The 12176-nt window shown below is 40.3% G+C and overlaps 3 protein-coding genes across 4 annotated transcripts in view; all 3 read right to left on the bottom strand.

Annotated features, from left to right (window-relative positions):
- Positions 1 to 2219: 2219 nt before the first annotated feature.
- Positions 2220 to 5914, bottom strand: LOC105273695 (polynucleotide 5'-hydroxyl-kinase NOL9). The gene is made up of 2 exons (XM_011316284.1): positions 5684 to 5914; positions 2220 to 5588 (listed from the first exon to the last, which is right to left on the bottom strand). The coding sequence occupies exons 1-2, from the start codon at positions 5849 to 5851 to the stop codon at positions 3468 to 3470; spliced, it is 2289 nt and encodes a 762-aa protein (XP_011314586.1). The 5' UTR covers positions 5852 to 5914; the 3' UTR covers positions 2220 to 3467.
- A 250-nt stretch (positions 5915 to 6164) lies between these two features.
- SmD2 (small ribonucleoprotein particle protein SmD2) lies at positions 6165 to 7119 on the bottom strand. The gene is made up of 3 exons (XM_011316283.1): positions 6984 to 7119; positions 6412 to 6667; positions 6165 to 6343 (listed from the first exon to the last, which is right to left on the bottom strand). Coding segments are annotated over exons 1-3 (363 nt in total). The 5' UTR covers positions 6986 to 7119; the 3' UTR covers positions 6165 to 6238.
- Positions 7120 to 7365: 246 nt separating this feature from the next.
- The window catches only part of mute (muscle wasted), a 5291-nt gene continuing 480 nt past the window's right edge, over positions 7366 to 12176 (bottom strand). The window contains exons 1-2 of one of the 2 annotated variants that reach the window (XM_011316281.1): positions 11995 to 12161; positions 7366 to 11770 (exon numbers count right to left, since the gene is read on the bottom strand). In XM_011316281.1, the coding sequence (XP_011314583.1) occupies positions 7698 to 11714 (4017 nt within the window). In that variant the 5' untranslated portion in view covers positions 11715 to 11770; positions 11995 to 12161 and the 3' untranslated portion in view covers positions 7366 to 7697. Of the gene's footprint in view, positions 11771 to 11994; positions 12162 to 12176 lie in introns of those variants that run through there. The other variant, XM_011316282.1, reaches the window with a different exon arrangement.

The raw sequence follows: 12176 nt of genomic DNA, 5'->3' as shown, positions 1-12176 counted from the left end.
CGATCCGCAAAGTCCCAAAAATGAAGCAGCTGCAATTTTTTGAATAAACATTTTGGAAAAAATATTGGGAGAATTCAAACAATCGATTATTGATTATATATTTTTTTAATATGAAATTTTTTGATAATTGATTATACAATCATTTCCAAATTCAAAGTCAATCGAGAGATGATCAATAAGAATAAAATGTATATGTCAAGGTAGAATTCAATTCCTCTCAATATTTGTAGACATCCATGGGGACATGATCTAAAAATATGTCATTCGACCGAAACATTGAAAATTTCGAAATGAACCCATCAATACATTGCGTCCATTGAACAAAAAAACATTATATTTCGGTAGGCAGAACAAATAGACCAGGAAAAAATAGCCCATACACCCAAAACGTGTTAAAACCCACGCGAATTAATAGACCACAGGAAAATTGGTAAAGGTCTATTATTTCTGTCATCTATTTCGTCAGGGATTCCATTCATTTAATTTCCAAGCAATAATAAAATTGATACTCCCAGTTGCCATGGGATTTTTCATGAAATTTCGATTGATCAATGAGACAATTTTTATAGTAATATTTTTTTTAATTAAATGAATTAATGTAGAGGATTTAAAGATAATGGCGAGGGGGCGAAGGAGATTATGATTATTGTTTTTAAATAAAGGCTACCTCTCGTTTTATTATAAACACATAACACTTACCTGCGTCGTTTTTCCCTCGTCACACTTTTAGATTTTTTTTTTCATCCCATTCCAACTCCATTCTCCCCTCAACTTTCAATTTATTCCAAATGCCAACGACGAACCGCGTGGTTGAACGAACGCCCTCGAGTGAAAAAAAGTTCCTTGTTATTATTGTGATATTCGGGTAGGTCATATGAAAAAGGGGCAGACAAAGATATAAAACAATCCTTGACCCAGTTTTGACCCTAAAAAAGAAGACTATTCTCTGTGGATGTGGATATTTTTTTTTTCACGGTCAAGAGTTTTCCGCTCCCTTCGATGGTACGTGTGTCTCATTTATCTTGAATTACGGGAAAAAGGAGAAATATATTATTTCTGTATCAACACACTAGTCACGTGGCTAAAATATCATCAGGGGAATCATTCGAGATGAATTAACGATACAGATGTGGAAAATCTTTTCTTTTTAGAATTCAAGTGCAGAATAGGTGAGTTTCGCTGGCATTTTTTTAGTAGAAATTTATTATTATTCTTTATTTTACAATCTGAATTAATACAAATAATAGAAATTTCCGTTTTTCTTCTTTAGATAATTTTTTTAATTTCCGCAATAGAACTATTAAATCCTATTTTTGGCGACTTGAATGAAAAAAATTAGCAAAAGTCGTTCTGATAAAAATTGAATTACGAAAAAAAATGTATAACGTCCGTTTTTCCTGGAGACAACTTTCTGAAATTTTAAAATAAAAAATTTGATGTCCACATTCTACTCCGCGGTTATAGATTTTCGCGAAATCACTGGAATTTTCGGAAAAATTGGAAAATCGGTTTTTTCTAACAGATCAGAATAGCTCTGTCTTGACAAACATTCAGTTTTCCCATGGAAAACACCTGTCGTGGAACTATCGAGAGGAGAACAGAGAACATCATGTGTACAGGGTGTGTGTTTATGCCCTCATTTTTCACGTGAAAACTCAGTCTTTTCTACGATAACTGCACTCTCTTTTTCAACCCCTGCGGGACTTTTTTCCTCGTTTTGCATTCGGCACAGATGAAAGAGGTCGTACGTGAAACTTTATGAATGAATATTTCCGAGCCAAGTGTTAGAGAGCGTGGGGTACAAATGTCCTCTCTCTTTCGCCCCTTTTTCTATTCCGTTAACCCACCAAACCATTTTCCCTCACCAGCCAGTCGTTTTCATTCATTGATTCCATATTTTTCCCTCCCCAATGAATATACCGTGGGGTCTTGAATTTTTCATTTTTACAAATTTTGGGATGACGAGGAAAGATACCAAAAATTCAAGTACTCACGTTAAAAACAATTATGTCCATTCAGCGATTGAAAAAAAAATAACTGTACAATTACGATTTTTTTCCCAGACAAGAATTCGACATCTGGGAGATTTGGATTTTTAAGACTTAAATTTAGACAGATAGTCGCGAAAAATGAAGATCTACGATTTTTTTATGCAAAGAAATCCATGAGTTTTCAATTTTTTAATGTTTTCAATTTTTTAATGTTTTCAATGGAAATTAAATTAAATCAATTAGTTCAAGGCAATTTAATTGAGATTTAAATAGAAAAATAGTGAAATTTCAATGGAAGTTGGAGCCGATAAGAAAATTCAGTCCTGAAAATGAAGACAAAAATTTTTTATCAGTGAATTTGTGAAAATGATTAAATGAACACCTGTTTGGTAAACAGTACGTGTTTTAATTGCTGGATGGAGTGTAAAAAATATCAGAACTCGGGAGAATAAGTTAGCGATGACTCTTAATACTCCCAAGAATATCCAAGGGACGATTATATCCTGAAGAGTTACGTCTAACGTTTTGAGTAACACGCGTGGGTGGATAAGATCATTATAGGTCTTTCAACTATTACGAATGATAAATTGATGGTTCATGCTCATCGAGAAACATGCGATTTCAGCTCAGGCGCGTGTTTTACGTAGTGTTTCGCTCGATTATTCAGCATTCACTTCCGTAATTTCATCAATTAGATGATTTGGGGGAAAAAATACGGAACAACTCGTGTGGGCTTGCCATTTTTTAAATACTTTGTAAAAGATTCAATTCTTGCCGAACTCATAATTACGATTTGCGATCTATTTTTGCAATGATTACATAAAAGTTGAATATACTACCTCTTCAAGAGACAACTAATAAATTATCGATTAAATTCTTCATTTAATTAACTCGTCTCATTATTTCTGACGATTCCTTTTACCTGGTGCGTAAGTTTTCTTCGAATATCTCAAAATCTAAAAGAAAACCTCTAATTATTCTAAGAACCTTTTCTGTAGCTCTTGTTCTACTCTGCAAAATACGTCTGGACTAAAATTTTTTATCTCCCTTGAATTCAGAGATATTCGTGGAAAACGCAGCCGGAGAACAAGTGGAATTGTTACCCATTGGTAATTCTCCACATTTAAAATTCCTAGGAGTCTCCCCTCAAGACGATCTCAAAAACAGAAGTCATAAAAAAGTTATTGTCACTCTATAAACCATCTTGACTTGAAACGATCAAGACGCCACAGAATTGTCTCTAAACAAGAACGTGCACCAAATCCGATAGTGAAATGGCAAAGATGAATAATCCAACTCAGGTCTTCGCTAAATTTTCCGAAATATCGGCGAAACTAACGGAGATATCGAAATAGTCATAATAACTTTTTGTGTAGCTCTCAGTTAGTTCTACAAAAAAGGTACAACAATAATTTCCGTATTTTCCATAGTTTCGGAAACATTTCCGAAAACGTAAAATTACCTCATTTTACCCTTTCATTGCTTAATTCCAATATCATGGCGATTCCTCATGCGAAGATATCCTCTTCTTGGGTCACGACTGGTGGGTAACTCGCACTCATCACCAGTATATGGTAATCCTAGACTGATGAGCTGTAGTAAACCGTAAGGCACTGGTATAGATCCAATCAAACAATTGACGTGTTTCAATTCAGACAATGAGAGTGGAGTATTGATGTAAAGTTTTTCCTTCGTCATGTCAATACCCCGTAGAATACCGAAGCCATAACAGACAGCTGGAGGTGCCCTCATCATGACCTCAGGATATCCAACTTTTTCCCTGGACTCGCTGGATTCTGTATCTTGACAAACAATACCACACATTGCCACAATATTTCCATTCATGACTGAGAGAATTTGCGGTACCAGTGGCTTCCCCAGGGATATTTTCACCGCTGAAAATGGTACTTCGTATGGGACCACCTCGTTTATACTCGTCAATTCGTGCTTCGGTCCCCTTTCTCCTCTCTTTGCATTTAAAATACCACTCAAGTATGCAAGCATGACGATCTCCCTCTGCTGATAGGGCTCGATGTTCCACTGCTCTCCGTTTTGACTTGGGGATTCTGCTTCAGTTTCCATCACATGGAGCTGATATTTCAGGGAGTCTTCTGGGATATTTTCCATAGAGACATTCCAAGTTGGATTCTGACGATTCATTATTTCACAAGTCAACAACTGATCGTAATTGTTCTTCGCCCTCTTGGAAGTGATCTGAACGACCTGATTAGGTCGCATCATCCTGATGACGTAACACATGATGTCCCACCCGATTCCCTTGCAGAAACCCATGGTGTTGATGACCACAGGCAATCCCTCGAGCTCCTCACATCTCTCCAAAAACTCATACAATAGTCTCACCCCCTCGATGTAATTCATGAGATATTTTGTAGGATCGGCTCCTCCCACGTATATCTGGTGATAGGGAGTCCTCAGGTGAGTGAAATTCGCCCCAAGAAGGGGTTGCTGGACGACATTCACAGAGATACACCCACTCGGGGTGAACTCGGCCTGTCCAAGATCCAAATCAACGAAAAGGACAGTCTTTGAGATTTCCAACAGTCTATTAACAAAATATCTTCCTGTCGTTGACTTTCCTACACTCTTTCCCCCAGCAACAAGAATTCTCAAACCAGAATCGTCACTCTCGGAATGATCTTTCAGAATTCTTTCGCAGATCTCTTCAGTTCTGTGAAATCCAATGGCTCTTCCTGAGTTTCCTGGATAGATATTTGTCTGTAAAACAAGTTCTGCTCGTTTTCTGTCTGACCAGGAGTAGCTTGAGGTATTCTCCACCTTTGGAAAGAGCCTGTGAGTTGAGAAATTGTTCAAGAATGTTGTCAGATTATTCTCCAGGTTCTGCAGATTCAGGACAGCCCATCCAGGCTTTAAATTTTTTATTTTATTCTCTATGTCGTTGGGAATCCGATGGAAGATTCTGTCAAGCCTGAGGCTTGAAAACAGGTCCGTTTCATCTTCTGGATGCTCTTTCTGGGTGGCCTCGATGGAAATTAAACTACTACATCTGGACGAGTAAACCTCCAATGGAGTTGTCGTATTTTCTTTACGAACTAGTACACCGTAAATATTAACAGCTCCGTAGAGAACCTGGACCTTCAGTTTTCCTTGAAATGAGAATTTCGTTCCAGGCTCCATTACACAGAGGACTTTGCCTCGAAGACTGTAGAAGTGAGGAAATTTAGAGTCATCTGTGGCCTCGAGGAATTCCTCAGGACAAGACTCTGGACTCCGAAGGGAAGGGCAAGCAAGGGCTGAATTTGACTCTTCGTTGTGAGATGCGTCTCCTAAAATCGAGACTTCAGGGTTTGATTCATCTCTGGAATCTGTTTGTCGGACTTCAGTCATATTTTTACTTCTTCTATTTCGTTTCTTACGAATCTCATCTGGAACAATCGTTCGACAGATTGTGATTTTGACTGGCAGGCCAGTGCACTCACTCGATACGAAATCTCGGAGAATTTTATTCTTTCGGCGAGTTACACTCTCAGGAAGGTCAGGGGCACTTGATTCAAATAGCTGTCGGAGATTACAGAATTGTTTGTTTCTGAGTTTTGTTTTCTTTTGCAGATTGCGTACCTAGAATTAAGGGTTTTTGATAGTACTGAATTTCAAGTCGTTAATATTTTTATAGAGATCAGAGATTTAACAGATTTATTTTCGCTTGGAGATACCTTGGGCTCTCGATCTATTGCCGTTACTCTTTGCCAATCCTCCCATAAATTGTCATCCAGTGGAACGTTTTCGATAACCATTGACTCCTCTGCATTCTTCTCTCTTTCGACTTCATCGTGTATTTGCAAGTTATTTCTACTTCTGGTCTTTGGTTTTGAAATTTTCATTTCTCGTGGAATAATTAATAACTACTGGAGTTCTTGGGGTTCACCTCAAGATCGAGGTTATAATTGTTGTTGGTGAATCGTGAAAGCACATGTGCTTCGAGTCGATTAGTTAAATTCCTGAAATACCTACTACTTTGTAAAATCAATCTATTTCCAATTTAAATATTAATTATCTTCAAATTCTCTGGAATTAATTCATTTTTAATTATTAATTCTGGAAGTATAATTTAAAAAGCAAAAAATGTAATTAGCAATACATCTCATTAATGAACGATAAAACACTGCGAATACCAGGTTTATCGAAAAAAAATCGTTTTTCGGCTTAAATTATGAAATTTTATTAAATTTAGTTGTACAATATTCGAGAAATTTTTGGAAAGTGTCACATCATTTTCCTGAGGCAGTGGCCAGTGGATTCCTGAGGACTAATATGACGGAATCACCACGGAGAAACATTTTGGATATAAATCGATCTTTATTCACTGGTTTCGCCTAAATCGAAAATAAATGAGTACGAGATTAATACATGCGGGAATTGTTGTTAAAATGGACTATTTTACCTTTTTCTTTCCCTTTCCTGTTCTTGGGAGCTCGGTCCACATCTCCTTGACGTTTTCTAAGACCATATTGCAATGTCTGTCAAATGCCTTGACACGTCCGAGGAGTTTCTTATTGTTTCGACAGTTTATCAACACCTGTGTATTATTTTTCACTGACTGAGTGAGAACTGATAGTGGACCTGTGTTGAATTCCTCCTCTTCTCGTTTAGCCAATTCTTCAGGCGTCATTTCAGACTTTGGCTTTGCCAGGGATGCCCTAAATTAAATAAATAAATTGTTACATTTGTTGAAAAACAGAGAGTAAATTATGATTTAAAAAATTCCTGCATTTTTTCGGTAAATTATGCTGAGCTTGGCTTGAATTTTTATTTTATTTGAATTTTATTCTATTATATTTTTAATAACTCATTTTTATTTTATGATTCAACATCAAGACTTGAAGAAGTGAATCAAAATTCTCAGTGTAACAACAATCGGAAGAAGGTTAGGTTTTATACAATGGAAATTTAGAATAAACATTCGTAAGATTATGAAATTATAATTATTGGTGGGATATTAGCAAGTTTACTTACATTTTTGTATTTTATTGAATTTCAATTGCAAGCACTAGGGTAAATAGAAGTAAATATCTTGGTATCTGCAGAAAGACGCGGTGTAAAGCCGTAAAACAATTGTATCAGAGATTACAGGACTCAAAGAGGATTGACTAAAGTAGAGGGCTCAGTTCTAGGGGTTTGAGTGACTCCAGTGGCGTCGTAGTACCGCACCCCAAGAGAGGGAGGGTGCCACACGCAATGGGGATGTCTGCCACTCAGCCGACTCTGCGCGTTAGAGGACGCGATGAAAACCCGCCAATTTCAAATAATGATAAACTTATAAATGATTTTAAGATGTTGTTCATGAGGTGCTGATGGCGAAAAAATTAAATAAATCGTGTGTTTATTAAACTCGGTATTTACAAATCTTATTGAATATACATTTTATTACATTAACCACAGAAAACCTGACGGCCTTCTCTCTAATCCCTTTAATCAGTCATTAAGAAGTACAATGAAATTTACCTCTCTCTAAAATTCTCAAAAAAAGCCTATAGCCTTCTGGAAAAATTCTGTTTAATTCTGTTAGAATTCATGTCCATTAATTTCGACAAATCATCATCCATGAGAGAAGAAATAAAATAGAATAATCCTTGGCGATCAAATATCAAGACTAGAGTTCCAACTAAATTCAACAGAACTTCCAGAGAAAGTCCTCGATTTTTCTACTAAACGTTCCACATATGTGGCCTAAACCATTTTTTCCACCAACTCCAATAACACCTCGCAGCGTCTCTTGACTTGCTCGACAGTTCTCTCCTGAAGATTTTCAGCGACAATGCGAAAGGTTCTCTCAGAGTAGTCCCTCTGCACATGCTGCAGGAGGACAGCATCCTCCTGCCTGGACCAGGGCCTGTCGAAATCTTCCGATTCAGCCGTGACGTCGCTATCCGATTTACTGCTCTCCATTTCCGTCTGCTCACTGGTGTTTACCTCAGAGTCGCTATTATCGATCTTCCCAATCTCCTCGCTTCCCTCAATTAGCTCTTCGTGTTCACTGCTCACCCCCAAGCGTCCCTCCCCACCTTTAAACTCGAAAAGATCATTTTTCGAATCGGACTTAGCCTCCCGCCTCTCAGCCCTCTTCTCTCTTTTGCTCTTGATGGGAGAATTATCCGCAGATTGTCCCAATGTAGAACCACTGTCCGATGACTTAGACATCCTCCTCTGATCCACGTACTTCGGTGGTGACTTGCCACCCCTCCTACCCTTTCCAGACTCATCATTGTCCTTGACCGGTGATCCCTTGGACGTGAATTTCTGTGGTATCCCCTCGTCAGCTTCATTCTTTGATGACTTTCTTCTCCTCCCAGTGGATCCAGCTGGTGAGCATCTCTCACTGGCCCTCAACGAGACCCTCGCAATATTCTCCAGTTTCTCTTCCTCATCCCCTGGGAAAGTCACCTTGGCGGGCCTCAAGCCCTCAGCAGTCTGCAAGAAAATTCTCCCATTGACATACCTCACTCCACATGCAGCGCAGTGATCAGAGTTTGTCTTGGATGGTGAACTGCTGTTCTCGTGGCAGATGCACCTGCAGTTATCACCACCGTAAGGATCATCCTGAGTGGGTGGTGTTGACAGTTCAATACTCTCGTATAATTCAGGTGAATCTTCGGTGTAGACTTTGTTCTTGTCGTAAGGGCCCACTGGACACGTCAGATTCTCGAATAAATGGGGTAAAAAGAGACTCTCTGGAGGTTTTCCACTGGGTATGCACTGCAGAAACATGTTCATCGGCAAGGGATGGCCCTTCAACACTGGATCCATCACCGAGTGGACACTTTCAAGACTTGGGGATGGCTCAGCTGCCAGTTGCGTAATTGCTCTCATCAGACGAGTCATTCTTGCTGGTTGCTTTGCAAAATAAACCTGAGCGACATTCATAAACTCTGCCATTTTCTTGGCCATCGTGTGCTCCTTGAATTGTCCCACCATCACTGCCTGGTGGGGTTTCAGAAAGGAGAGAAAGTCCGAGGATAGCTCTGGATAATCCTTCAAGGCTTCGCTTATTCTATTGTAAAAATCAATTGCCAATTTGTCCTGGAGGGACTGTGACATCCCCCCCTCGACTTTATCACTGTAATCTGTCAATAGTTTTATTATGGTCTTGAGGAGCTCTGGATTGGATGCCTCCAGAGTCATATGGACTTTCTGAATACAAGAGGCTGCAAACTTTGTAATTCGCTCCTCATGCCCCAGATCTGTTTCAGCCTCCAGCAATCGTTTTATATTCTCCAATTCTCGAGCTTCTTTTGCCTTTTTCCGATTGATGTCTTTTCTTATTGTCGTGCTTGCCAGCATCAGTTCGGCTATTTCGTCCTCGTTATCACCTCGAGATGACTCCAAGGACTCTGGAGTCTTGGGAGACTCGTCCTTCGAACGAGATCTTGGCGAGGGACTTGGGGAGCTCTTCGGGCCTGACACTTGGGTCATTAGCTTCATGTTTTGGGCACTGCGGATTTTGGCTAGGCGAGGGGTTGTTTGACGGAGCTGGGGAGACGTCAGGGTACCTTCCAGGGGATTGGAGTCGTCTTCCTGAGGGTTTGAGTCCTTTTTTGGTGGGGTTTGCTCCAGGGTTGGCATATTTGGCAACATATTGATCAGGGGGGAGAGGAAACTTGCGTCGATGATTATATTGTCGGTGGATTCTGAAAGAGATTTCGTTAGAAGGGTTGACATGGGACTCAAGGACTTCAGGTTTTCCTCACTAGAGATCTCCTGCCAGACCACAGGCAATAAATGTCGCGGCTGTTCTTTTGGTGACTTCAGAGTATTCTCTAGAGCGACACAGTGGATCCTGCTGGGCACATATCCATTTTTAAAATAATGCTTTATTGGATTGTCCTCAGATGAGCATCTTCGAGTCACCACCTGATGATACAAAGCCTTTGGGGTTCTCGGTGGCATTAAATACTCGGATATTGACTGGACTGCGTCCATGAGTATCATTTTCTTGAAATTAAATTTGCGATCCTGTCCCTCGTGAAATGGCAAAAATTGCTCCAGTCCGAGGGCCAAAAGATACTCCTCAGATTTCGAATAGGGAGTTTTGGTAGGCCCCTTGAGCGGATTTCTCAGGGGCACATGTGGCAATAGCTCTGGATACATGAGTGCACAACTCCCCATGAACATTTTTATCACCTCAGGGTGGAATTTATGAATGTGACGCTGCTTCTGTGTTGCTTTAACACGTATCATTTCAATTTCATACTCTTGCGTGTCCCTGAAATCAGCACAGAACCGCTCATCCTTGAATTTCTCCTCCCAGTCGCTGACGAGGGCTAGAGCATCGGGGAGATTCAACACGGTGAACGCTGAGTTGTCACCATTGCGTAAAAACTTGATACTATTCAAGTTATCCCTGCATGTTATCGACTGTGAATGCAATTGGGGATGTTGATATGTCATGATAAAGTGCTGTACCATTAATTGAACATGTTGTTGAAATTGAATGGCTATGAGATTGCTGTGCTCGAAGCTCACGATTTTCGGTAATTCTGGTTCTGAGAGGGCGGGGAGAAGACTGATCATTGGATTATCAGTGGAATTATTATGTACAGATCCCACAGAAGTCTCCAAGCTCTTCCTCTTCCTGGAGCCATCCGCTTGTATTTCCCCCCTGGAGAACATATCCTCAAATTCAAAGAGCTCAGCCACAAGATCCTTGAGCTCCTTCCTGGATACTTTGACAGCTTTATCATCCCTGATCTCCTCCTTATCCAGCATCTCGCTCTCCCTGTCTTCGAGTATATTGTACTCAGGATCAGCATCAGGATCGTCCTCAGCATTGGGCTCGTGAGGTAGGGGCTGTGTAAACTCCGTGAGAAATTTGTTCCACTCCTCGTCCATATCACAATCCCAGTCGTACATGTCAGTGGTGATATCGGGAGGGATAAACGCCTGTTCGATGTACTCTAGAGGGGTTTCACTAAGACTCAGTTTGGATCTTGTCCTCTGCCCGATGCTCTCCACCTCGTTTGGCAAGCTGGGGATTGAGGGGATCTTGAAGACTCCCTCTGAGTCGTAATGGACAGGGGGGAGGAGTTCAGAGATATCCTGAGGTGCTGGGGTGTCCACTTGGATCTGTGAAGTTGCTGGTGATGCGTCGACGTCGCTGTTCGTCAAGTGATCGCCCTCGTCCTCACTCTGGTCGTGATATGGATTGTACTCCTCGTCCGAGGAATCCTCGTGGAAATCCTCGCTGATGAGGGCCTGAACCTCAGAGGACGCCGGTTTCTTCACTGGAGTCATTGGCCAGGGAATGTTTGGCTGTGCCATTGCCAACTCTTTTGCTTTTGCTCGTGTCAACTTGGGCTCGAATATTCCACCCTCCTCTGTATTGTGCACGCTGTTTTGCACCATCGCCAGGACGTGCTCGTTCGTTATCACGTGCTTCAGAATATTCTTCACGTTTGTTGCTGTTAGATTTGTCTTCGCTGCTTTAGCATCCAACTGTCTCTCGATCTCCTCCTCCATCTCATCGATTGCTGACGATTCCTCGATCTCCACGAATTTTCGCTTCCTTGTTTTTTGGTAGTTTATCACTTCTGACACATCGATCTGGAGACCTGGGGTCTCTGAGTCTGTTGTACTCTCGCTGTCCACGTCCACGTCGAAGTTGAAGGAAAATGAGACGTTGCATTTCCGCGGGGAAATACTGACGGTTGACAGACCCTCCGGGGTCTTTCTCTCCTTCTCCAACTCCATTCTGGAGTCCTTTACTCTTTTAAGAACTTCAGTGATATCAAGCTAAATAAGAACACCTGAAAAAATACCGTGGGAGATTTTAGAACATTTCTATTGGAGCTCTGGAGAAATTCGATTGCACTCTGATTAGTATTCAATGATGAATTATTGAATTATCAAACTATCAATCTTTTTTCTCTTTTAATTATTAATCGTTCAATTTTGATAATTGGTGTGATAGTTTGATTTTTTTTAAAAAGGAAAGAAGAGGTTATATTGTTGTAAAATCGTGGATGTATACCCTAGGCTGAATTATTTCGAGGCATCTATCGATATTTTTCTTCTCTTCATGAACATCTTCGAGACTTGCAGTTATTTATGATAACAGACTACAGATTATTCAAGGGTTTCTTCACATTTTTAGGATGAACGAAAGACACTTTTTTACTGGAACGATATTGTTTGCTCACTGACCTACGACAG

The sequence above is a fragment of the Fopius arisanus genome, unplaced genomic scaffold (genome assembly GCF_000806365.1).
Source record: "Fopius arisanus strain USDA-PBARC FA_bdor unplaced genomic scaffold, ASM80636v1 scaffold00006, whole genome shotgun sequence".
In the NCBI taxonomy this organism is placed as follows: domain Eukaryota; kingdom Metazoa; phylum Arthropoda; class Insecta; order Hymenoptera; family Braconidae; genus Fopius; species Fopius arisanus.
Note: the sequence above shows the minus strand (reverse complement) of the source record. Positions and strands in the feature narration are given on the sequence as shown.